This window comes from Emydura macquarii, unplaced genomic scaffold (assembly GCF_026122565.2).
Source record: "Emydura macquarii macquarii isolate MOO-44397 ecotype Brisbane River unplaced genomic scaffold, CSIRO-AGI_Emac_v2 contig_1363, whole genome shotgun sequence".
Taxonomy (NCBI): domain Eukaryota; kingdom Metazoa; phylum Chordata; order Testudines; family Chelidae; genus Emydura; species Emydura macquarii.
In genome coordinates, this window is record NW_027131500.1 from 19,983,629 (window position 1) to 20,011,362 (window position 27,734).

At 46.5% G+C, this 27,734-nt stretch overlaps 1 protein-coding gene across 1 annotated transcript; it reads right to left on the minus strand.

Moving 5' to 3' along the window:
• Positions 1-1,438: 1,438 nt before the first annotated feature.
• LOC137155617 (toll-like receptor 2 type-2) lies at positions 1,439-5,284 on the minus strand. The gene has a single exon (XM_067551994.1). It carries the CDS (start codon positions 5,282-5,284, stop codon positions 2,903-2,905), a length of 2,382 nt encoding a protein of 793 aa, XP_067408095.1. The 3' UTR covers positions 1,439-2,902.
• Between the last annotated feature and the right edge of the window lie 22,450 nt (positions 5,285-27,734).

Here is a 27,734-nt window from a genome sequence, read left to right on the forward strand (position 1 = left end):
GGCAGCACGGCCTAACAGCCAGAGTCAATAGTTGCCCATGGTTCCTGACACCATGGTCTGGCAGTCCATTCGGGTAGTGGGGTGCCCTCTTTTAGGGGGTGGCACCCGGGGTAGAGGGGCTCAGGCCCTCCCTGCTCCTCTGAGCCCCAGCCCAGGGCCCTATTCATGTTGAGGTAGCCCAACATCAGAGAAGCAGGGATCCTCCCGAAACACGCTGACTGGTGTCTCTCTCCATCCTCAGTTACACCATGCAAGCCCCCTGGGCTTCTTCCTATCCCGTCGTTGAAAGAGTCATCCCTCAGTCCTCTGGATTGTCTGGGTTTCCCCTTCTGCACAGCTGCTGCCCATGTTTCCCCTGTGTCATGGGGCCTCCTGGCAAAGGCGTCTCCTTGGGCATATGGCTCTGGGCAGCCGACAAAGGGTGGCCTGCCTCCAGCGAGGTCTCCTGGGTTCCTGGCTCCCGCTGTCAGGGGCTGCAGCAGCTCCTGGCTCGGAGCTTCCCGGACACCTCCTCCCTCCTCGGTGGTCAGTCCTGAATTAGCTGAGCTTCTCCTTTTTATGCTAGGACAGCAGTTGGAGCATGCCCAGCAGAGTGTGTGGGGGGGGGGAATTCTGCCGCCCATAGAGTAGGTTTAACACTTTCAATGCGGGGTAAGCCCACCCCATCACAGGGGGTAATCCCCTAATGGATTTCCAGAGTGGAAAGATGGAACTTAAGCAGAGTATCACAAGCATGTTTTGAACCTAAGATGGAAGCATCACTATATATTTTTTAATTGTGCATTAAAAAAAAATCCCCTCAATCCTACCAAAACAAAACATTCCTCTGCACACACAATTCTACCCCTGGGGAAAGGAGAGAAAGAATGGATTACATGCTACAGATATTAGACATGTCCCTTAATGCACTATAGATACAGTGATGATGAGGATGATATAAAAGCCAATACAGAATAGAATATATTTTGATCCTCAGTTATCTCTCTTACTGGCCACTATTTCACACAGAAGAGTATAGATCTGAGTAATTCCCTATATCAAAGAGGTCTAATTGCATTTCTCTCAGATAATTAGCTCTTAAACCAGGGTCACATTTTCCTCTTACGAAGAATATATTTTTTCTCCTGCATTGACTGAAATCTCCAAGTCTCATTCGGTCCTAAATCATCAAACAAGTTGGAAAAATGTCTTTCAATGTTAGCTGTGGTCAGAGCCATGCAAGTCTGAAGCGCCTGAAAGAAAATGCTGCTTATTGCATCAGAGGTTCACTAACGTCTCGAAGACACAGAGCTTCTAATGACAGACTCAGTAGTATAGTAATGTGGGAAGCCTTTGTTTTACTTGTTAACCAAACAGTATACAATGTAAGATTTATTTTTCCTTTCCTGTGTTCTTAAGTTGTCTCCCAAGTCCATCCAATAAAATATAAACAAAGCTATGTTTTTTATATATTTATATTTATAAATTACATTAAATACTACATTAAAAGCATATTATTAAAGTTATGAAGTCAAGCACTTAAAAGTTAGGAGATGAGTGAGTAAAAATTGCTCGCCAAATGAGCAACTCTTCAATATTTCTTTTCAACTTCAGAATTCAACGTGAGGCCTCCTGCTTAATTTATCCTCACAGGATTTTATGTCATGCTTATCATCATATATCTGGTGCCTTACAAACATTAATTAATTTATCTTCACGAATTCTCTGGGAAAAGGTACTACTGTCCCCATTTTGCAAATGGGGAGCTAAAACAGAGAAAGGTTAATGCTAATCTTTGCACTAATTTGAGGTGCCTCAGTTATGCAAAATGAAAAACTGCAGTGGCGCAATGCACTGTTTACATCAATGTAGTGTCTACCATAAAGTTTGCACTGGTGCTACTATATGGGTGTGGCTACACCGGTGCAAAAACTCCCACTGTAAACAAGCCATGAACCTACTATGCCTATATCTTACTGCGGTAGGTAGAAGAAAAGAAGGGTAACATTAGGACAGCAATAGTAGAACAGATAGGTTTCCTCTTCCCATGTTCCCCAACCAAACAAAGATACGTACTTAACGTTACCCACAGCCATTTTGTCTGTTGTTCGAATATGTAAGATATTGGGGACAGAGACTGTGATTTCAGTGTTTTTACAACATAAATAATAAACACATAGAAAAAATAAAGTACATAGACAGTTAAAATGTACACATAGTGATACTGTGACCTTTGAGATTGGAGACATGACATCTCAAAGTTTTCACATCAAGAATCTGACTTATTTGTCAAGAAGCTTCATTCTTAAATTGCTGGGCCACATACAATCCTGGTGTAAATCCACTGATTCCACTGGAGTTACGTATTTAAGCTATTATCTTTCAAATTCCCTCTGGAGTGGTTCTGGCTTCAGAGATCTTATTTTTATCTAACTGGGCAATTTCTACGTTTCCACGCATTTTTGTTAAATGACTCTCAATAGTCTGATAGTAACTAAAACAAATAAGACAGGATGTAATCAACGGACATAGAGGTATGTTTCAGCATATTGGCTCTATTTTTACGAGAAAGAGAGTGCTGTAACTGCATTGTTTTGGAATGGTTAGAGAGACTACAGAAACACACCAGATTCAGCAGAATTTCTTCCCAAAAGAATTTTTAAGGACAGGGATGCCTTGAGTACGTATTAACAGAAAGGTCAGAAGACCAAAGAATCTGTAAAACAGTTGGGTGTTCTCAGCTGGTATCTTTCATTTAACAAAGTTATAATTAATTTAGTGTGCAGTCAAATCAGCCTCCACAACACTGACATAAAAATCAGCATAACAGAACACTTCTTAACAGCAAAAAGGCTTGGCACATGTCCTACTTGGAAATGTACTGTGGCTGAGTTAGTAGTGGTCCAGTCTTAAATGACTCATTTTAGGATTTTAATGCTGCTTTCAAGCTATTCCAAAATATTTGCTGCTGATGTGCGTCAACGGGCCATTCAAGGTAGGTCTTCGTGTTCATTATTTTTCTCAGTTTACAGAATCTTTTGGGAATTGTTTGCTCCTGAATGGGCTCCAAAAGGATCAAAATTGCAGCATCATTATTCTCATCAAAGAGTCGGAAGTGCGAGAAGTCCAGCTCGTATTTGCACCACTCGCTCTGCACAAAGTGCTCTGACAGCACAAATAGAGTTTTGTGACTTTTTTCTATGGAGTCAATGATGTTGTCAATGATCCACTTCCCAGGCAGAAAGTCCCGTTTATGAAGGCACAGTTTAAATGGTGGAATCGCGTACTCTAGTTCCTGTACCATTAAGTTTTCAACCCATTCTGAGTCTCTTTCACTGTAGGAAACAAAAGCATCATAACAGATGTCCTGATTGTGAGATTTCTTGGGTTTCCTTTTTACTTGAAGCCAAGCCCAAGTCATTTTCATGTACCAGATCACATGAAGTTTATGGCCCACGATCACACTAAGCAGGATTACAAAGAACACCAGAATGCAGATTAAGGACACGACCAAAGTTCTGTGACATTCAAAAAGCGAAAGCTGAGCAGCTTTCACCTGTGTCCCTCTCACAGAAAATGGAGAGTCACAGATGTAGTTTTCTGGCCAGTTAGCCAAGACATTGACTATTCCCTCCTGGTACCGAATGAATGAGAGAAATTCACAAGAGCAGATGAAATTATTGTCACCGGCATCCAGGGTCTCCATTTCCTTAAAAGATTCAAACTCTTCCTTAGAGAAACTAGTTAATTTGTTTCTGCTGATTCTCAGGGCCACTATGTTAGGAATAAATGCAGCATCTGGCAAGGTCTTTAACTTGTTTTTTGCAATGTAGAGCTCTTTGAGAAGTGGTAGCTTTAATCTAAAATCATTGAGGTTATTACTACTAACATCCAAAACTTCAAGAGTTTCAGGAATGCAAGTTGTTAATTTGTGCATTTGAGAGCCTGAGATATTTAAATGTTTCAGGTTTTCTGGCCATTGACATGATTCTGGAATCTCACCAAAATTGTTTTGGCTAATATCTAGGTGAGTAAGGTGTTTTAGATGAGATAGACTTCGTCCTGTCATTTCCAAATCACCCAGTGAATTTTGGCTTAAATTGAAAATTTGCAGCAAGGGCCATGCTCCGTCACAGGAGGAATGTTTCAAAAACGGATCTGCAAGCAAATTTTCACTGAGATCAAGATAAATGAGTGAGGAAAAACGTTTGGAAATGATGCAAGGCACCAAGAAGACCTTGGTATTTACAATTGTGATTTTGGTAATGTTACCTATAAGCTTTTCCACACCTCTAAGATCTGAAAACAAATAAAATTGTTCTATAGCTAATCTTTGTATTACCATTACTTCAAGGGAGCTTTTTTGGGTTTCCTCAATTTGTTCATACCATTGTCCAGTTCCCTGCAGTATACAGTCATCCAGCTCCAGCGCCAAAAATTGTTTAGCATGCACTAAGATGTTTAATATTCTGACAGCGCTTGCATCTGTAAACAAAACATTTTTAAACACAAGTTTCTCCACGACAGAACGATTCATTGACTCCAGTAGTGAAGAATCATTAGCTGTCTTGAAGGTTATATTTCTCAGTTCTAAACATATTGAAGAATTTATAAGATCCTCTAACATTACTGATAATACCTCAACATGCTTTATGTTTATGATGATGTGATTTATATTGGTAACTCTTGTCAAACTCCCTGACTCGTAGTGCCCGAGCCTTTGACCATCAATCTCAAGTTGCTCAAGAACTGTAATTCCATCAAAGTCTTGCTTCTGTATAGCAGAAAAGTCATCTTTATTCCCCAGGTGCAGATATCTCAAATATTTGAGATTGGAAAACAAGGGACTTTTCCCCAGTGTTCTATAAAAATTACCCTGTATGTTTAGGTGCTGTAAGGAGACAAGATATCTAAACCACATGGATGACAAATTAGTCAAGTTATTATATGATAAATCCAAACGTTCCAGTTTTCCAAGGAAAATAAATGAATCCTTATCTATTGTCCTAATTTTATTGGATTGCAGCAGCAGCACTCTGAGATTCACACCCAGCTTCAGATCAGTTTCTCTGACATGTTCTATGCTGTTGTAGGACAGATTTAGCCCCGTGACATCAGTTGTCAGCCCTGAAGGAATGGTGTTTAAATCCACTGAAGAACAGTCACAGAAATGAGTGGATTCACATGAAGGACACACCCGCTTCACAGCTTTTTCTTCAGAGAGATTTGCAGTTATGACCATGTAGAAGATCCACACTTGCCAGATCTGGTTAGTCATTGTTTTTAGTTTTCTTTGGTTCAACATCTTAAAAGAGAGAGAGAGGAACATAAGTTTAGTTATGAAGGAATTCAGATTCTCTTTTTTTTTTTTTTTTTTTTTTTTTTTTTTAAGTGATTTCCTGTTGGATTTTCTTTCTCCCATTCCTGCTTTTTTACTTTGGAAATATGAGAAGTCTTTTATAGTATGAATTCATTTTAATTAAATATTCATAAAATTAATTGGTTACAGACCTGGTCCCATTTTTTAACAGACAGACCACTGAATGTTTAAAAATTCTGGTTTAAGTTGGGGAGGGATTTTAATAGCCTTTAACATTGTTAGAAGTTTTAACAATATCAATCAAATAATGCTAACAATATATACCAAAAATTCAGAGACCCCCTTCACTTCATTAACAATATGGTGCAATTACAAGAAGTGATTTTATATGTATATGATAAAATTATATATATGCTTGTCTCCCTGGTGTCTGCCTCTATTTTTGTACAGCACCTAACACAACAGAACCCTGATGTTGCTCAGAACAGCTAGTGTAACAGTATAAACAATAAAGGAAAGGATGAGACACATCTGTCACACTCTGTACGTTCTGCAAGGCAATTTAGTTTCTTTTTTGAAGTTAGAGTGTAATATCCAAACAAACAAGTCCTATCTGCATTCTACATTTACACAATATAAATACAAGTAATATAGGTACAAATAACACATTGCATTCCCTCTGCCAGGACAGCATTCATTTTAATTCACACAAGATCTGATCATGCTATCATTGAAGTCAAAACAAGTTTTGCCCTGGACTTCAGTGGAAGTAAACACAGGCCCACAATCATTAATGTTCACAAAAATATCTTGTAGGAATCCTGGGTAGCCAGAGATGAAGTACTTATCTTTCTTACTGAGGCTTACAGCTCCGGTGCCAGTGTTTTGCATTGGTCTCATGCATTAGGATCCATGGAGTCTTCTCAGATGTGCAACATGGCAATAGAAGATTGAATCTTTTAGCTGATAAACAAGGGAAGCACGCAGATCTGATGCTATGCAGCTCTCAGGCTGGCAGACTCTTTGAGCTGTCTTGCTTAGACAAAGCTTCAAGCTAACACTTTTCAAATGTTCCTTAACTCTCTTTGTTTCATAAACTTAAGGGCAATGGGTTCAAGTAGTTGTTGCACTCACTGTATAAATTCATTGCTTTTGAAGTGAGTAGGATGGTTCAATATTCCCACTGCACAGCTACTCAGCACTATCCTATCCTTTATACTCAAACCTCTGCCACCTTTATTTTTGTGCTAGAAAATAGATAGAAGAGTTACTGCTTATTCTTGAAGTATCTTCTCTGTATGCTGGAATTCAGTGGCACTTTTCTTTTGCTTGGACAGCTCTCATTGGTGGAACCACTGATGCAATGCTTTTGTTTAACTGATTCTTTCACAATCAGTGACTGCAGCACTGAATACAAGAAAAGTAGTTTCAAAACTTTTCCATTACCATTCCTTCAATTTAAATCTGTACTTACTACTTTTGGATTAGGAGTTGGGTAATTTCTGTCACAGTTTACTCTATTGAAAATGGAGCATCTCAGCTCACATAAGGTATTTTTTTTGATATAGGTCTCCCTGAGTTGAAAGTGTTCTGTTCTATAAACCACTGCTGGTATATAGAATATTTTGCTGGATCATGTTGTTTGGTCTGAAAAAAAACCCAGAAATTTTATGTTATTTCGCAAGACACTATTCAATGACATTATCTGAAGTGAACTTTTATTATCAAAGAAGATGAAGTTAATAGGCAACATTTCTGAAAACTGGATCAAGATCCTCTATCCAAAACAGGGAATTTTAATTAAAAGAAATTTCAGGTTCTCACTGAAAAGTTGCATCTAATTAAAAGTCGGCCTGGAATTTGGATGGACTAAAAATGTTTGTGGCTCATCAAATGGAGCCACACTTCCTGACAAAAAAGGCACACATCCGCATAAGTGAAAAGGATAGACGAAGTTTTTTACCAGATCTGAAAGAGGAATCCTTTGAACTCTAAGCACCAAATTTTTCAAATATGTTTTCCATTTTTCTGCACACAACTTTGCATGTACACTTTTTCAGGCCAACCACCTATATGAGTGTATGTGATCAAATTTACGCATTTGGAAAAAACAGGGTTCATGCACTAAACTTCTTACCACTTCCATGTGCATGTGGCAGAATGTGTGTGCAAATATTAGTGCTCCCAAGTTTGCCCAAACAGAAGAAGCCTGGTTGAGCCCCTTTATGCAATTTGGTCCTAATATACTAAATTTAATAATTTATATCAACACGGCAGCTAGACACTTCCCAGAAAATTATTTAAAAGTATCATACCTGCTTACATTCCCAGCTGATCATATTTTGCTCATACTTAAAACATTTTTGCTGTGTGAAACTGATTATACAGGGGAAACAGGGAAGTTGGCTTTTCGTTAAGTTCTGTCAAAGGTAGACAGCAAACAAATTAGAAAATAATAGAGATTTTCCCCTCTAATTCTGCTCAGTTGCAACAATATTAGATAAAACATTTTTAGACAGAAAATGAAGGATTCCTTTTACCCTGTAATAGCTTTCTTTGTAATCAAGATGAAAACTGCTTAACAAAGCTAGAATTAAGTTTGTAAAGCACTTTGAAAATGAAAAAATGCAAGATAAGCATTGTATTTACTACTTAATACTTTTGCTTTTGTTTTGTTTTTCAGGTTATCCACCACTCTTTTGATAAGTATATTTGTGTATAATCTGGATTTGGCCTGACATGTATCAGGGCATTTAATGCAATATTGACTCTCTCTCCTGACAGCCAGGCCCAGCCCACTATCTAATAACACGTGTGTTATGTATAGCAGTCATACTCCCTCAGTTAGGAATGCCAAAATAAATTACATCAGTGCTTCAGATTGCTTCCACTGACCCACTGACATTATCTCAATCTTATCTGGATTAAATTGCAGCTAATTAGCCTTCATCCAAACCCCAAATTTATATCGATAATGGGTTATTGGTTCCATTGCACTGGCTGAGTCAGAGGTGATGGAGATGTACAGTGGGATGTCATCAACATAGTGAATGCCTTGCAGTCCATCTTTCCTCATTAATACTCTCTTCAGCATCATATTACAACAAGGTGAAGAAAAAGGTTGCTGGTATAGACACTATGGTATCATGCAAGACAGTACCCTTGGGACATAAGAACAATTGTCCTTTGGATTCTTTCTAAAAGATCAGAATGGAGTCACTCAAGAACAGCTCCATTCACCTTTACTAGGGTTCACAAGTGAGCCCATTCAATTCAAGAAGCTGCTGACAGATCTAAAGAATCAGAACAAATACTTTCTCTTCATTCATCAGTAGGTAGAAATCATAAGCTAACAGAAGCAGCATAGTTTCTATTTAATTCCCATAGCCCAATCAACAGGGGCCAAGGAAATCTTGGGGACTCAGAAAAAGCCACAATTGCCCTGCCACAACCTCTTGGGTAACTTTTCCTAAAGACACAGATTGAATCCTGGTCAATTGGTTAGATTGTCAATATCTAGAGTTGGTTTCTTGAGGACTGACCCAAATGGCATCTTTTGAAGCCCTTTAGCCCTAATAAAGAACATACTCACTCTTAACGTGTATTTTTTAAAAGGAACAAAATACTTCCTCTAATTTCTAGCCATGATAGGCTGATGTTTAGTATTTATCAAAGCAGATATGCCAGTACGTCCAGTAAGTGTATTTGCCCTCGAGTCTGAAGCAATGGTCTTTCTTCCTCTTTCATAAAGATTTAAAAAAAAAAAAAAAAGAAAAAGAAAAAGAAAGAGAGGTACATTATATTTCTTCTTTCCTGCGTAAGAGCACAAAAATAAATGACGCTTATGCTTGTGAAACCATAGTTTCCCCAAGCATTTACATTAAGCTACAAATTATTGCACATGTGGCAACTTTTTCAGCAAGGAGTTGGCAGAAATACAGAAATGCAAGATGTGTGGCAATATTTTTTTTTTAATTTCTCTCCTTTAAGTCTTATATTTCTTAATTTATACTTGCCTTAGTTTAAGTCTGTGTGGTTTTGGTTAGTATTAAATGTCACATGCATGGGTGCCCAACTTTTGTTCTTCTTGCTCACTGTGGGCCCTGGCCTACCACCCATGTGCAGACTGAGTAGCATTTATTCTTAAATTGGCTCATTGCAGCCATAAGGACTAGTCATGTAAGTGTTGCTCAGCATAAGCAATATCACTCACTCTCATCATTCTGTCATGAGACTTGTGATATTGAGTATTTTTCTTAAAGCCCCAGCTCCTGGAATCAGTTGATCACACGAGAAGCTCAGCTTTCATTTAAAAAAAAAAAAAAAAAAAAAGACTTTCTAGACCTCATCATGGTGTAGGAAAACATTACCCCTAACGGTTCAAAACCCAGAAGGCAAATTAAAAGTATCCAGTATTTATTATATTTTTAAAATCTCATTATTTTTAAGACAATCTCATGATATTTTGGAGACAGAATACTGAACTAAATGGATCACTGGGGTCTGATCCAGTATGGTGATATCCATGTTTCTATACAGGACACAACTCCAAGAAAATAGACATGAAGATTTAAAAAAAAAACCAAAAAAAAAAACCAACACTATTTGACTATATAGCCCTAAATTGGTTTGCCGACCATAGTTAATGGTGCTGCTCCACCACTTATATCCCTGCTGTCTCTGCGTTCTCCTGCTGCTCTTTACTTTTCTTAGGCCACATCTACAATAAAAAGTTAAGTTAACCCAGCTACATGGCTCAAGGGAGTGACAAATCAACACCCCTGAGCTACATAGTTAAGCCCACATAACCCCTGGTGTAGACAGCATTAGGGGAACTTCTGTTGACCTAGCTACTGCCTCTCAGGCCTGGTCCACACTGACAATGGTGGTCAATGTAATTCGGCTTTCGTCAACCACCTCTACCGGCATGTCAGTTCCGCTGACCTAAATCACAGTAAAATTCGATTTAATAAAACAATCTCTGCAAGTGGCGTGGCGATGAAGTCAAATTCTATGGGTCGAACAAGCATCAGTGTACGCAGAGTGCAACGTAAATAGACATTATTGGCCCCTGGGAGATATCCCATAATGCTCTGTTGTGACCGCTCTGGACATTCAAATTTTGCTGTACCGTGGCTACGTAAACAGGAAATAGCTCCTCCCCTCAAGCCCCATGAAATTTTTTATTCCCATTTCTTGTTTGGTCAGCGTGGAGAGAGCTTTGTAGCTGAACTGCTCATGGCAACTGCACGTCCCAAATGCATTCCAACCTGGAGTCGACCTGAGATCTTGGATCTCATCAGCCTGCGGGGTGAGAAGTCTGTTCTGATTCAGCTCTGAGCCAGCAAAAGAAATTTAGATATCTACGAGAAGATATCACGTGGTATGGTGGTGAAGGGTCATAACAGTGACACGCAGCAGTGCCGCGTTAAAATCAAAGAGCTGAGGCAGGCTTATCAGAAAACTAGGGAGGTGAACAGTCGTTCTGGCTCATCACCAAAGATATGCCACTTTTATGAGGAATTGCATGTGATTCTCAGTGGTGACCCTACCACTGTGCCACCATGCAGCATCGATACCTCCAAAGAATCCCAGTCCAGGATGAGTGAGGAGGATGCTGAGGAGGAGGAGGAGAAGAGGGGACAGGAGAGCAGGGTATCCATTCTCCCAGAGATCCAGGACCTGTTCGTTATCCCAGAGCGACAGAGCCAGGAACAGGACAGCGTTACAGACTGAGATGCTGGGGAAGGCACATCTGGTGAGTGTGTATAGCAAATCATGTTTCTGTAGTCATGTCCCCGGTCCAGCTTCTTATTTTTTGAGGAAAAGGCATTCGTGTTTTTGTGGGGATGGGCTTCGTGGGGGTTGGTAAACTTCAGCGGACGGTTACCCTCTGAACAGACTATTCATGTGCACAGTGATGCTCCAAGAATCCTCTGTGGATATCGCCAGGAAACTTTCATGTAGGTACTCTGTAATCCTTTGCAGAACGTTTCTGGGGAGGACAGTCTTATTTTTTCCACCATGGTAGGACATTTTTCCCCATCACTCTGCTATTAAATAAGCAGGCATCATTGCAGAATACAGCGTAGCAGCATAAGGGCCAGGCCTATACCCTGCAAGCATCGAGGTATCTTCTCTTTCTGCCTGCTTTATCCTCAGGAGACTGATATCACACATGGTCACCTAAAGAAGATGGTGCAAGTTTACAGTACCTGAACAATATAGTCACTGCGTGTTATTCCCCTGCCATGGATGGTATCCCTGAGCCCCTACACAGACAATTCCTAGCCATGATATTGTTGGCATGGGCATTATGGGTCTGAGAACTGGTGCCACCCCTTTTTTTTTCTCCAGCGACACTTCACCTACACCCTCCTCCAATCTCTTTTTACCACCTCCTCCCAAACTGGTCTTTGGGATGGTAAAGGGGAGCCTAACGATCCTTCTCCTTGAGTATGTGTGGACTGGGGAAGTTAGTGCTATACAGACTTCCCTTAATGAATGCAAGGGCCCCTTACTTACCATGTCTGGAATGGCACTCCAAATAGATACAGATTGGTATGTGAGTCCAGCTTTGTCTTGTAAATATGTAAGGGAGTTCTTTTTACATTGTAACATTTCTTTTACTCCATGGGGTCAGCTAACAATGGCAACTTTGTGCTTTGCTTGCCTTACAGTGGATACCTCGGCCTTCACCCCATCTTCCACTCCTGCAGAGCACCTTTCCCAGATTAGGAAGTGGGAAAAAAAATAACCTTGGGATGACATGTTCAACAAACCAACGAATGCCTCCACGGTTGCTGACAGAGCTCAGAGCCTGGAGGATATCCTTGTCAGAAAAACTAAACACGGACATAGAACACAGAAAATCAGCACAGGAGCAGAAGTGTGCAACACAACAGGAGATGTTGCGTATTATGAGAATCAGTCTGACATGCTGAGGCATCTGGTAGAGCTCCAGGAAGAGCAGAGGCAGGACAGACTCCCTCTGCAGCCACTGAAAAATGCTCAGGCAACAAGCTGTTTACCAGCCCCCACTCCCAAGTGCTCTAGAAGGAAGTTGAGCAGGGAGCAATATGTGCTGCACTCCACACCAGTGGAGGCGAGCAGAAAGAGATGATGGCCCCTTTAAGAACTAGGAATGTGTGTGATTTGTTGTTTGCACAGTCACACTTTCAACTGGCTGCCCAAGCAGCCTTATGAGAATGTTAAATTATCTTCCTTTCCTCCCCCTATAACTGCTTTAAAAAACATTTCTCTTTATTCATGGACAGCTTGGGGATTGCCGGTGGGGAAAGAAGGGGCGGGGGCCGATGGAGCGAGGGTGGGGGATGGGAATGGAAGGCACAGCACTGACAGACATGTACATTACTGCAGTTGATTCCAAAAACGGGTTTTCAATGCTTCCCTGAGGCGCAGCGCTCCGCGGTTGGCTCTTAGCATAGCACTAGTATCTGGCTGCTCAAAATTAGCGGCCAGCCTATCAGCCCCCACAACCCAACCCTGGGGGAATTTTTCACTCTTTGTTTCACAAACATTATGGAGCACACAGCAGGCAGAGATAACAGTTGGGATGCTGCGTTCATTGAGATCTAACCTAGTAAGCAAGAAGCACCATCTTCCCTTTAAGCAGCCAAATGCACATTCCACCACCATTGTGTACTTACTAACCTATTTTTGAAACGTTCCTTCTTGCTGTCCAGGTACCTGGTGAATGGCTTCATTAACCAGAGGAGCAAGGGGTAGGCAGGATCCTCCAGGATCACTATTGGCATTTCAACATTGCCAATATTTATTTTTTGGTCAGGGAAGAAAGTGCCCACCTGCATCTTTTTGAACAGATCTGAGTACCTAAAGATTCGTGTGTCATGCACCTTTCCAGACCACCCCATACTGATGTCGGTGAAACGTCTCCTGTGATCCACAAGGACCTGTAACACCACTGAGAAGTATCCCTTCTGGTTTATATATTCTGTGGCAAGGTGGTCTGGTGCTAAGATAGGGATATACATTCCATATATCGCACCCCCCCACACACACACACACACACAGTTTGAGAACCCCATTGCAGCAAACCTGTCCACTCATGTTTCCCAAAGTCACTACCCTTCTTAGCAGAAGTCTATTAATGGCCCTGCACACCTGCATCACAGCAGCTCCCAGGGTGGATTTATCGACTCCGAATTGATTCTCATCTGACCAGTAGCAGTCTGGGGTTGCTATCTTCCACAGAGCGATGGCCACTCACTTCTCCACTGTCAGAGCAGGTCTCAAGCGAGTATTCTTGAGCTTCAGGGCTGGGGACAGCTCTGTGCAAAATTCTAGGAAAGTGGCCTTTCACATATGAAAGTTCTGCAGCCACTGATCATCATTCCATACCTTCATAACAATGTGATCCCACCAGTCAGTGCTTGTTTCTTGGGACCAGAACCAGCGCTCCACTGACTGAAGATGCTGTGTGACAGTCTGCAGCAAATTGGAATTGTTTCGCTCTATAGCTTGTAACAGGGCGCCTCAGTAACATCGCAATTTTCAGCACTGTGGCTCCTTTCTCAGCATTGAAAGTACTGTAGATAAGTCGTGAGGTGTTTGTGATGCTCATGATAGTGCAGAGCTGAGCAGCAACAGCGGCATGCGCACGGCATACAAAAACGTTGTGAAAAAGCATTTGTCCATTTGTTTGGGACAAGAAGAGAAGGGGAGGGAGTATGTTGCATCATGGGAGGATGACAACCTTCCCAAAAGCCTCTGCATCTAGTTTCACTGTGGGATAGCTACCCACAGTGCACTGCTTTGATTGTCGACTCAAGCGCGGCTAGTGGAGATGCAAGAGCCCAGCGCAATGAGCATGGTGTGATCACGCTCCTGCAACTTCTAAAATTCAGCGGGTGAAAGTCAATTTAAAATAAATCGACTTTACTCTGCAGTGTAGACATACCCTCAGGGAGGTTGATTAACTACAGACACAGGAGAACCCCTCCCAATGCTGCATGTGCTGCTGTATCGGTTTAATAACAGATGTAGCCTCAGGTTCATTTCCTCTTTCCATTTCTATCTCCCCCTCCCTCCTTTGGCCTAGCCTGATGTTCTTTTTGATCACCAGCAACATGAGATTTTTTATGTCTTTTTGTCACTAGCAAAACAGCATGGAATACCCTGGAGTCCCACTATGCCTCTCTGAACTCATTCTGAGCAGTGTGGTCACTTTAAAAGTGATACTGTACTGCTTCTGTCCTTCAGATTCCAGCAACGTACCATGCTCTGTTTTCCAGGCTCTTCTGGAATTTTCTCTCTACTGGAGAAATTGTCATTGATGCAATACTGAGGTGCCTTGATATAAGGTATCCCAAATACGTCGTTATGTAGTAATTACACTAGAGCTGTAGTCCCCAAACCTTTTTGGTTGTGCCCTCCCCTTACCAGGTCCACACCCCCGTCTCCGCAGGAGCCCTGGTCAGGAGTTGGGACAGGAAGCAGAGATGTGGTTGGGTGCAGGGATCTGGGGCCACAGCTGTGGCCTGGAACTGAGCTGCAGCTGGGGCCATGGCCAGGATTGGGCCCGTGGCCAAAGCTGCAGCTGGGGCCAGATCGGAGTTGGGGACAGAGAGGGGCTGGGTGGCGCTCCCTCCTTGCTTCCTGTGGGGGCTTGCCTGGGCCCCACTGTGTCCCCTAAATGTTCCTCTTTGCCTCCCTACGGGGGGCATGCCCCACAGTTTGGGGACCACTGCACTAGAGCCATGTAGCTGTAGGGCCAGAATAAAGCAATCTGGAAATCAAAGCACAACACTGAACACCTAGACTCTGCCCCCCCAGTGTGGTGACAGGGACCACTCAAGCCACCTGCTGGACTATGATCTTAGTGCAGAGGGGCCTACATCCCTTCATCCTGGCTCCCTTCTTTTTCTTGGATGGACCCCAGCTTTCACTCACCTGAGCAACGAACTTTGTCAGGGGAGGTTTCTGCTGCCACCATCCTAGCAGAGGGTCCTGTGAGGTGGGGGCCACCAACAGCACCTGACCTGAGTCAGGATGGGATGACAGCAATGAGGGCAGCTCTCTTGTCCCTTTCTCTATCCCCTGCTTCCTTTCATCTATCCCTTCATCATTCCCTCTCCTGATTTCTGTACTCTGCATTCATTATTGGTTCCACTGCACCACTCACTCTGGAGTGACAGAGAGACTAAAAGGGTGAGAGTAAGTGGTGGAGAGGGGAGCAAGACAGACCAAGAGCGATCAGAGAGAGCTCTTCTTCCCAAATGAGAGGTAGGAATAGCAGGGGTCTCTCTCCATCCCCTGGAGCAGCAGCAGGACAGTACCCCCATCCCCGGGAAGCAACAGAAATAGGCGGCAGTACTTACCCTACCAGCCGAGAGGTATCTGTCTGTAAGCTTGGGTGCACAGACCAGGGGTAGCCCTGTAGGTCAGGGTATGCTGTGCATTTCTCCTGTTCTACCACATACAGAGGCCTCTGGCAGGGACTCTCCAGCAAAGTGGGTTTCAGAATCAACAATTCATTGAGCTGGACATGGCAGTTCACACCTCTCAGAGCTGTTTCAGGATCTCTGTAAACATCACTCCAGCTGCTGCTCTTGAATCACATTTTCAAACTTTTGTTCACCGCCAGTACAGCTAGAAACATAATATTTATTTAAATGGAAGCTGAGAGCCTGACATCATTGCAGACCTCCAGGAGCTGGAGCCTAAGCATATGACATTAGGGCCAACATCTTCATCCTGTCTGCATGGCGGTGGCTATTAATTCTCAACTACAAAAAGAGGAACAGCTGTAACAAAAATAATTAATTTTCAATTTGTTTTATCCCCACTCTGACTCAGAACTAGTTTGTCACCAGCTAAAATATTCCATAGTCTTTGACAAGCAGAGTTGAAATTTTAAATTCGGAGGAACAGATTCCACAATTTTTCTTCCTGGGATTCCTGGACCCAGCCCCTTCTCTCAGAGGACAACACAAAGCCATGTAAGCAGTAGCACACCCAGCAGTCACTATCCTCTGTCGCTGTGCCAGGAGCCAGGGAAGTGTTTTCCAGTTACTTACTAAAACATTCCATTTGAAATAACAGGCAGCTCAACAGCTGCTTTTACACAGGAGAGGATGTGGGTGTACTGTATGCTACAATGCCACGTTTTCCCATGATAGCCTTCAGGGGGAAAAAAATCACGTAATTCTGAAGTGATTGTCGCTCAGGGGGATTTAAAACAGAAATATGTCCTTTCCCAAGAAAGCGGCATTTTTAATTTTAAGTCCCCAAAAAAATTTAATCAATAAAAAGCAAATACTCCAGGGCTCCAGTCAAAAATAAGTTAAACTGGGTTTTCTTCCTATTGTACATTCTAACAGGTAAGATGGAATTGGTTTGTTTTTGACATAAATGCTAGGATTGTGATTTGCTAATGCAGCTGTATAACAGTATAGCAGAGTTTGGTACCCCTTTTCAAATACAGTATGGCACAAAAACTCCATCTCAGAATGCCAAATACATACAAACGAATATCAACTTAAAATTAAATCATACCAGGAAATTAGAACAATCTACTTCAAGCATTACAGATTGCTCCATAGTCTCTCACATCACTGCACTCCAACCGGCAACACTGAATGGGTATCTCAGCACCTGACAAACATTGGATGTATAGCATGAGGAAAGGCAGTCCTACTTTTACAGGAGAGTGCATAGGTAGAGCAACATTTGCTAGCCCACTGCAAGGAATAATGCAAAATACCAAACACATAACTCGACCCCTTGTCTGTACACAAAACACACAATTGCACCACTGCACCACTACACAATTGTTATGGTCAAATCACCATCACTTCCTTTGGAACTGGGATCAAGGCTTTCTTCTTACCTGTGGGCTCTATTTCTATAACGTGCCTTCAATGAGCGTGGACTCATTGAAATAAGCAGGTAATATCTGGGCAAAATAATTGAGTAAGTAGTAAGCACCCGAGCTCCAACAACATGCGACATCAGCCAGCGTATCGGATGCCTCCCAATCAGAATTCAGAGCAGGACAAAGCACAGAGATGGCGCTAGTGACACCAAAAGATGAGCGCCTCACGTTCATGGGTACAGGTAAGCTCTCTATGCTTATACAGCTAGAACCCATCAGCAGACTTTGACACAGTAAACCACAAGTGCTACTAACATGCCGCCATGGCACAGCAGGAGAAGAGGGCCCAGCACTACAGTGCTCCAGTCGTTCTGCTTCAGCACAACTTAGGGAGTGGGGATGGGTAACTGCACCTCTTCTCTAAAAGCCCTCACCTACAGGGTTCCACACTATCCCTTCATCCCATCAATATCTACAAGAAATCACTGGGCAAGACAGTAACATGCCATGGGCTTGACTGCCAACACTATGCTGATGACATTCGGTTTTATATATGTCATTCTTAACTGATGCAACCACTGCTACTGCTAAGATGTCAGAATTCCCACAGGAAATTAGCTCTTGTATGAATAGCAGTTGGTCACAAAGGAGAAATGCTTCAAAAAGCTGCCCAAGACATCACCACCACCTTTCATTGAAGGCCTACAGCGCCCATTAATCAAAATGGTGTGAAGCCCCGGGGTCCAGTTTGATTCTTCCCTAAGCTTAGATGACCAGATAGCATCAATTTGCAAACATGCTTTCTTCCACCTCTCACTCTGTAGGAAATGTCATCTCTTCCTCTTTGCCAAGGTCCTGGACACACTGATTCATACATTTATCACCTCCATGCTAGATTACTGTAAAAGATGGTTACTTACCTTGTAACTGTTGTTCTTCGAGATGTGTTGCTCACGTCCATTACATTTTAGGGGCATGCACGCCCTGTGCATGGTTATCGGAATTTTTTTCCCCTTAGCAGATCCTGTAGGGCTGGCTTTAACATCCCCTGATGTGTCACGCACATGGCATTCTTCACCCCCAGGAGGTGAGAGGCTATCGTGTGGAAATTGTGCCTCACCAAAAAGTCCCACAGCCAGACAGCTTCTCTGCAGAGGGCTGAAGAGCGGGCTCTCCCCTGCCTGTTGATGTAGTATGTGGCCGCTGTGTTGTCTGTCAGCACCTGTACCACCCTGCCCACAAGGAAGCAGAGGAACACTCTGCACGTGAGGCGAATGGCCCGCAGTTTCCTTTACACTGATGTGCAGGTGCCTTTCCTCCCTCAACCAGATCCTTTGTGTGCCGAGGTTGGTGCTGATATGGGCCCCCCAACCCATATCCGAGGTGTCTGATATTAGGGTAACCAAGGGGATTAACTCCTCGAATGGAACATCCTTTAAAACAGCCTGAGGGGACCTCCACCAGTCTAGGGAGGCTAGGACTGATGGGGGAACTGTGACCACTTGATCCAGGGGGTGTATGCTGGGAACGTATACCAAGGCCAGCCACGCTTGAAGTGGTCTGAGCATCAGGCGAGCAAGCCTCACCACATAGGTGCAGGCCGCCATTTGACCTAACAGCTGCAGGCAATGCCTGGCTGTTGTCATAGGGCATTGGTGCAGATAGGAGATAACAGAGGCCATTGCCTCAAAGCTCAGTTGGGGCAGGAAGGCTCTGGCTGGGAAGCGTCCAGGGTTGCACCAATGAACTCTACACGCTGCACTGGATTTAACGTGGATTTTTGTTTATCAACAGGCCCAGCCAGCAGCAAGTGGCTCACGTGAGGGTCACATTGCTCTGAACTTGGGACCTGGACCTGCTCCTGAATAGCCAATCATCCAGGTATGGGAAAATGTGTACACCCTTTTGCCTGAGGTGCGTCCTTGAGATCGAGGGCTGCATATCAGTCTCCTGGAACCAGGGGAGGGATTATGGAAGCTAAGGAGACCATGCGAAACTTGAGTCTCTTGATATACTTGTTGAGACGATGCAGGTCTAGTATAGGCCTTAAACCCCCTTTCGCTTTGGGAATGAGAAAGTACCTTGAATAGAACCCTCTTCCTGCCATGCTCTGAGGGACCTTTTCCACTGCTCCCAGACTGAGGAGGGTCTCCACCTCCTGAATGAGGAATAGCTCATGAGCGGGGTTCTTGAAGAGGGACGGAGGGGGAGGGTTGTTGCGGGGAAAAGAGACAAACTGGAGGGCATACCCCACTAAAACTATACCAAGGACCCAGTGGTCCAAAGTAATTTTGGCCCCCTTGGAGTGGAAGGGCACAAGGCAGTTTAAAAAGGGGTGGGAGAGATCCAGGAGAATGGTTGGGGTGCCATCCTTGGGCGCACCATCAAAAGGGCCTCCTTCGATTGCCTGACTGCCTGGAGGACCCCTGCTGAGGGTCTGAGGAGGAACTTGGGGTGGATAGCATCTCCTAAACCCCCCTATTTCTGTCCCTTTGCCTATAGCTTGAGAACGGTCGAGGTTGGAACTTCTGTTGCCGCTGTGCCTGGGGACGCGACTGACGCCTAGATGACTGTGGCATGTAAAAGCCCAGGGAGCGCAGTGTGGCCCTCAAGTCCTTCAGACCATGCAACTTAGCATCAGCCTGGTCCGAGGACAAGGCGGACCCATCAAAGGGAAGGTCCTGGACAGACTGCTGGATCTCTTGTGACAGCACGGAGGATTGGAGCCACGAGCCTCTGCACATGCAGATGGTGGAAGCTATGGCCCTGCACGCTGAGTCAGCCGCATCCGAGGATGCCTGGAGCGCTGCTCTAGCCACTGTGGTACCCTCTTCCATGCTGGTACTAAAGTCAATCACCTGGTCCTGGGGTAGGGCCTCAGCAAATCTTCTCAGCGAGTCCCACAGGTTAAAATTATACCTGCTTAGGAAAGCCTGCTGATTAGCCATCCTAAACTGCAGGCTTGCCGTGGAATAAATTTTCCTCCCAAACAAGTCCAGTTTTTTGTTGTCCTTGTGTAAGGGGTCTATTAGCCCCTTACTGACACTTAGTGGGTCTTTTTGATTGGTCATCTCTGGAGGAAACAGGACCCTGGAATGGACAGCCCCGAGGGCCAGTGGAGAGAGGCCAACTCAGGTCATCCTGATTGACAGGGCGGGCAGGCTAATGAGAAAGCCAGGAGGGTGGGGGGAGCCCAGCCCTCCGTGTGAGCTAGAGCTGCCTCCTGGGGCGTGCAGGGGAAGAACTGACCGGAGCTAAGGACAAAGGAGCCAGCAGTTGGAAGGCTGGAAGAGGAGAACAGAAAGCTGAATAGAACCAAGCTGACCCAACCTACAGCAACAGAGCAGAGGGGCATCCCAGAGAGCGAAGCGCAGCTGCACTGAAGCAGAGCGACATGGGGCAGGAGCTGTCTGGAGCTGGTGAGCAGCTGGGGAGAACAAAAGGGACTTTGGGAGTGTGTGGCTACTGGCAGAGCAGGGGTCTGACTCTGCATTCCTGCAGCATAGCCAGGGCCTGGACAGTGGGCCTGCGACGTGTGACAGACTGTGAACCCCAGAGACACTGTTTGTGGTGCCCCGGGCCAGGGGTCAGTGTTGGGATGTTTCCTTTTAACCTTTTTACTCTTTTCTTATTTTTGTAATTGATTTGATTGCTGTTTGTGTAATAAATTGTATTGCTTTGTATTGTATGCAATGACCAGTGGGTCAGGGAAGCGCCCAGTGCAGAGTTAGCACCCCGGAGTGGGGACATCCTAGCCCCTGCCCTAAGGGACCACGGCAAGATTGGGGGTTGAGCCCCAGGAATCCTGGGCCCAGCCTTGCCAGGGTTACGGGCACCCCACCACACAGGGGAGTGGGAGGGGAACCCTTGAGGTCAGGTGGGGCCTCTGGGCAGGGACTCAGATCCTTTTGCTAACCAACTCTACCGGGGTATTGTACAAGCAAGGAAAGTTCCCCACAATAGCGGGCCCATTTCCCCGCTTACACTTGTTTTTTGGAGTAGACCCCAGCTGCCCCTGCCTATCTCTCTGGTTGGAAGTGTCCATCACCAGAGTCCCGGGGGGAAGGGCGGGTGAACAGATACTCAGACCCCTTGGCCGGGACGTAGTACTTCTTCTCAGCCCCTTTAGGTGTCGGGGCCACAGAAGAGGGGGTTTGCCACAAGGCCTTTACTATTTTAAGCACCCCTTCATGGACTGGGAGGACTATTCAAGCTGGAGCAGCCGCTGCAGGCACATTAAAGAGGCTGTCTGATGCCTCTTTTAGTTCCTCCACCTTGAGCCCCAAGTTGGAGGCCACCCTCTTAAGCAGCTCCTGGTGCACCCTGAAATAATCCAGGGGCGCTGAGTGACCTTGGGAGACTGTTTCGTCCGGTGAGAAGGAGGAGGATTGGTGGGGTACAGCAGGAGGTGGCACTCCTTCCTATCGATGGTGGTCCCCAAAGAGGTCCTCTCCTGTGGATCCGAATCATCCTCCAAGGGCGAGTGGTGGACCTTCCCCGGTACCGATGGCACCAACCGTACCCCCAAGGACTTAATGGGCTGTGGTCCTGGTCCCACCAGGAAACCCCAAGGGCCCCAATACGGCCATTGGGGCAGCCACTGCCCTTGAGGCCATCCGGGGTCTACCTGTGCCAAGGGCCCTGTCACCTTTTGTCAATGGTGACTTGTCCAGCGACTAACCCCGCCCGGGAGGACACCAAGGCACCATGCAATGCCTCCAAGGCTCCCGCCGTACAGTACCGAGTCAGGGGGAGCAGTGCCCCAAGCCACTGGTGCTCCGCCATTCCAGAGAACGTCCTCTCGGCGTCACCAACCTCGATGACGACGAGGAATGCTGTTGGCGCCAGGATCGGTGCCGGTGCGCGGAACCGTGCTCTGAGGAGCTGGATGTTCCAGAGTGTTGTCTCAGTACCAATGACTTGCATCTCCTCTTGCCTCTTGGTACTACGTCGAGCTTCGGCGATCAGGTCCAGCGCTGCCTCGGTGCAGGAGAACTCCTCCGTGCTGAGTCTGTCTCCAACGACCAGGTTCTGTGCCTCCTGGATGCAGGCGAACTCGTCAGTGCCAGGGAGCGAGAACGTGGGATCCATCTGCGGAGCAGCACCCAGCGGGCAACCGCAACTAGTGCCACCTTCTGGAGTGGGCTTCTCCCGGTGCCAGGAATCGAGACCGGCATCGGGAGGGTGACTATTTCCTGTCTCAGCACAGGTCAGCTCGACGACCACAACTTGGAACAGCTTCTAGGGATGCAGCACTGCTCTACCCTAGGTGACCAGCCCACAGGAGATCTTCCTCCCTGCACCGGGGATCTCCTGAGCCATTCAAGGGGACCCAACAGGGGCTTCCCCTGCGACACCGGCCCCTTCTCCCTCGGTGGAGGCTGGGGCATAGGCAAAGCCAACAAGGCGCTTGCCACCTGAAAGGCCTCCGGTGTCGACGGCGCTGCCAGATACAAAGTACCTCCTCCTCTTCCCGGGGTCGGGGGTGGCTCCCTGACTGCAGATGCTGGCTCTGGTGAACAGGTGTCCATGATCCAGCCTCAGTGCATCTCTGTACTCGACCCCCCCTGTTTGGATGTGCTGGGGAGCGTCTGTGCTCCAAGCACTGCTTCCGCTTCTTCTTCAGTACCAGAGAAGATGCACAGTATCAAGTCGAGGCCGGTACCGACAGTGCACTCTACACTGGCCCTACACTCAGCATCAAGATAGAATGGGTCGGCTCAGAGGCCGGACAAAGTGCTGCCTCCATGAGCAAGGCTTTCAAATGGATTTCTCTGTCCTTTCGAGTCCTTTGTTTGAAAGTCTTGCAGATCTTACACTTCTTGCGATGAGCTTTCCCCAAGCACTTCAGGCAGCTGTCATGGGGATCACTGAGCGGGAAAGCCTTCCACAGGAATCACACGGCTTTTCTTCTTCGAGTGCTTACTCCTGTCCATTCCATTGTAGGTGACTCACAAGCAGTACCTTGGAGGCGGGTTCGGAGTTCATAGGTTGACTGACTGCAGTACTGCCCTGCCGAATCTGGCCTCATCCCTAGGCTGCTGCATGATAGCATAGTGGGACGTAAAGGTGTATACCGACAACCATGTAATAGTTTTGCATGTGTCTTGCATAGGTACCCAAGCCAAGAATGCTGCAGAATTCGCCTGTGCTCTGGTGGAGTGAGCTATGACAGCCAGGAGCAGAATCTTTGCCTGCTCGTAGCAGAAACATATACAGGCGGTTATCCAGGAGGAGATTCATTGTGATGAGACAGGTCAGCCTTTCATCCTCTCAGCCACCGTGATGAATATCTGCGTGGACTTTCAAAATGACTTCATCCTCTCTAAGTAGAAAGCCAGTACTCTGCGTACATCCAGCGTATGCCACCTACTTTCCTCTTCAGAAGCATGTGGCAGAATACTGGCAGGAAAATGTCCTGTTTGGTGTAGAATTGTGAAATCATCTTGGGCAAGAAGGCCCTCAGCTGGACTTTATCCTTATAGAAAATCATATAAGGCGGCTCCAAGGTAAGTGCCCTGATTTCAGACACCCTCCTAGCCGAGGTGATGGCTACTAGGAAGGCCATCTTCCATAAAAGTAACAGAATTGGGCAAGTAGTCAGACTCAAATGGCAACCCCGTGAGCCTAGAGAGGACCAAATTCAGGTCTCTGACCTTGAGCTAGAGCTTTTCTATGCCCTTCAGAAACCTCGCTGCCATGGCGTGAGAAAAAACTGATCTCCTGTGAATCAGGGGTTGGAAGGCTGAGATGGTAGCCAGACCCACCTTTAGTAAAGCAGTAGCTAGACCCTGAAGCTTGAGGTGCAACAGGTAGTTCAGGATCACCTGGATCGGCATCTGATGTGGTGTAATCTGCTGTGCTGCGGCCTAGCAAGTGAACCTCTTCCTCTTGGCCAAATATGATGACCTTGTGGAGGGCTTCCTGCTACTCATTAGTATGGTTTGCACCTGTGACAAGAAAGCTTGTTCCTCCAAGCTCAGCCATTCAGCTTCCACGCTGTCAGGTGGAGGGATTCCAGGTCTGGGTGCAGGAGGCGCCCTTGGTCCTGGAAAAGGAGATCATGCCACCTTGGTAGCTCCAGGGGAGGTGTGACCGACAGCTCCAGGAGCATCATGAACCAGTGCTTCCTGAGCCACACGGGTGCAATAAGAATTACTTTTGCTTTGTCTTTCTTGATCTTTAACAGCACCTTGTGTATTAACGGAATGGGAGGGAAGGTGTACAACAGACTCCTCTCCCCCGACCAGGGAATGAGGAAGGCGTCCGAAATGGCTCCCTCATCCCGCCCCTGAAAGGAGCAGAACTGACTGCACTTCTTGTTGGCCTTGGAGGCAAAGAGATCCACTTGGAGAAATCACCACCTCTGGAAGATCATGTCGGCAACCTATGGGTGGGGAGACCACTCATGAGATGATATAAAGGACCTGCTGAGCCGGTCCACTGTGGCATTCCTGATACCAGGGAGGTGAAAGGCCACCAGGTGAAAATCGTGGCCTATAACCAGATCCCAGAGACCCCACCTCCAGACAGAGGGCTGAGGAACAAGCCCTGCCCTGTCTGTTGATATAGTACATTGCGGCGGTGTTGTCTGTCACGATCTGAACCACCTTGCCCTTCAAGAAGGCAAGGAACACTGCACATGCTAGTCGGATCACTCGAAGCTCCCTGACATTTATGTGGAGCCCCTGGTCCTCTTCTGACTAGCTGCCCTGGGTACTGTGACTGGAGATAATGTACGCCTCGCCACCCCAGGTCCAAAGCATCTGACACCAGAGTTATGGATGGACCCTTGTCTGCAAAGGGCATTCCCTCCATCACCGTCTGAGGGTCTAACCACTGTTCTAGGGAGGCCAGGACCTGTGGGGGCACTGTGACAACCCTGTCAATAGGATGCCTGCTTGGGGCGTAAGCTGAGGCCAGCCATAGCTGAAGAGGTCTGAGCTTCAGGCGGGCATGGTGGAGCACATAAGTGCACACTGCCATATGGCCCAGTAGCTGTAGGCAGACTCATGCTGTCATAAGGGGGAAGGCACAGAGGTTCCTGATCACGCCTGACGTGGCTTCGAATTGGGCCAGTGGCAGGAACACCCTGGCGTGCATCGAGTCAAGGACTGCTCCGATAAACTCTATCCTTTGTACAGACACCAGAGTAGACTTCTGCTCGTTTACTAGCAGGCCCAGTCTGTGACAGGTGGCTCACACAAAGTCCAGTCTGGCTTGGACCTGAGCCCTCGACCTTCCTCTGATTAACAAGTCATCCAGATACAGGTAGATCTGTACCTCTCCACGCCTGAGATACACAGCCACCACTGCCATGCGCTCTGTGAACAAACTCGGGGTTGACAACAGGCCAAACAGGAGGGCTGTAAACTGGTAGTTAGAACCTCCCACCACAAACCTGAGGAATCTTCTGTGTCCCAGAAAAATCAATATGTGAAAATATGTGTCCTTCAAATCAAGGGCAGCATACCAGTCTCCTGGGAGGGGATAACAGAGGCCAGGGAAACCATGCAGAATTTTTGCCTTCTGATGTACCTGTTTAGGCTCTGCAGGTCCAGGATGGATCTGAGGCCCCCTTTGCCCTTTGGGATGAGGAAGTATCGGGAGTAGAAACCTCATCCTCTCATTTCCAGTGGGACCTCTTCTATGGCTCCCAGTATGAGAAGATTGCGCACCTCTTGTATGAGGAGTTGCTCGTGAGAGGGGTCCCTGAAGAGGGACAGGGATGGGAAGGAGGAGAGGAAAATTGGAGGGTATAGCCCACTGCAATGATGCCCAGGACCTAGCGGTCCGATGTTATATGGGTCCAGGCCAGGAGAAAAGGAGCAAGACGGTTTAGGAAAGGTGGGGACGCAGGGTCCAGATGCAAGGCTGGAATGCTGTCCTCATACACACCATCAAAATGAGTGACGCTGAACACGTGAGGGTCAGGAGGTTGGCGGCTGCGCCGCCTGACGTTCCTCTCTCTCTCTCCTTCTGTAAGTCCCGAAGCGCTGCACCAGAAACCTGGGCTGTTGCAGCTGCTGGTGCCAAATATGCCTCCTGGAAGCTTGCGGCGTGTACAGACCTAATGAGCACAGAGCTGCCCATAAGTCCTTAAGCCCATGGAGCTTTGCATCCATCTGCTCCGAGAAGAGTGCAGCTCTGTCGAACAGTAAGTCCTGTATGGACTGCTGCACCTCCTGGGAGAGACCGGACAACTGGAGCCACAAGCAATGGCGCATGGAGATCCCCGAGGCCATTGCCCTTGCCACCGAATCAGTTGCATCTGAGGCAGTCTATAAGGCCACTCTGGACACTGTCCTGCCCCCTCCTCCAAAACCGTGGAAAATTCTTGGGCCTGATCTGAAGATATGGCCTCCCCCAAATGCTTGAGGGAGTCCCACAATTTATAGTTATACCTCCCTAATAATGCCTGTTGATTGGCGACGCGGAACTGAAGGCTGGCAGTAGAATAAAATTTTATCCTAAACAAGTTCAGTTTTTTGCTGTCTTTGTTTTTTGGGGGTTGAGCCAGGCTGCCACTACGAGGGAGCTTGGTGCAGGGTGAGTGAACAAGTATTCAAACTCTTTCATGGAAACATAATACTTTTTCTCTGCCCTTTTTGAGATTGGGGGCAGGGAAGATGTAGTTTGCCAGACACCCTTGGCCAACTTTAGGACACCTTCATGCACCGGCAGGGTGACCCAGGATGGCACTGCCGCTGCCACTACGTTAAACAAGTCATCCGTCTGCTCCTGCAGCTCCTCAGCTTCTAGTCCAAAGTTGGAGGCTACCCTTTTAAGGAGCTCCTAGTAAGCCTGGAAGTCATCCAGGGGGCCAATGGCCCTGCCATCAGTGCCTCCTCTGGGGAGGAAGAGGATGACAAGGCCGGCATTTCTTCTGAGTGTGCGGAAGCCCCCACAGATGTACCTTCAATGGGGTCTGACTCCTCTCCTGACTCAGAGTCATGGGCCTCTATCAGTGGTGCTGGGGCCCCCAATTGCTTCCCCAAAGAGACAAGAAAATAGGGTTCCAAGATCACCTGTAACCCCCAAGGGTTCCAGTACTGCCATTGACCGAGGCCACCCTGGAGGGGCCGGGAAGGGACTTTGCCCTTGTCCCTCAGGTCAAAGAGGTTGGGTGAGGGAATCCGTTAGGACCTTTCCCCTCTGGAATCGCCGGACCCTCCTGCCGATGACCAGCGTCACCTGGAGCTCAACCGTCTCCCTGTCTCACGGTACCGAAGGGAGGGCGAACGGTATTTATGCTTCCTATCCCAGTGCTCCCTTGACTGACGTCTTGGGGATGGGGAGTACGAGTCTGGTGACCGACAGTGTCACTGCCTGGACCAACTCAGCGAAGAGGAGTGGGAGTGATGCCTGGGAGCCTCTCAGTACCGAAGACCACAGTCGGCAGGACTCCTCCCTGGGCAAGCGCCGCGATGCCAGCGACCAGGTTCTGCGCCACATATGCATGGGCAAACTCATCTGTGCCAGTGACTGAGAACAGTGCCAAGCTCCAGACGGGGAGCGTCTGCTTGGTACCGAGCGGGACCTGTGATGACTCGTCAATGCCGCTGCAATTGTGAGTGA

What these genes read in the sequence shown, in the direction of transcription:
- LOC137155617 (XM_067551994.1), bottom strand. Translation starts at nt 5,284, where the DNA reads ATGTTGAACCAAAGAAAACTAAAAACAATGACTAACCAGATCTGGCAA.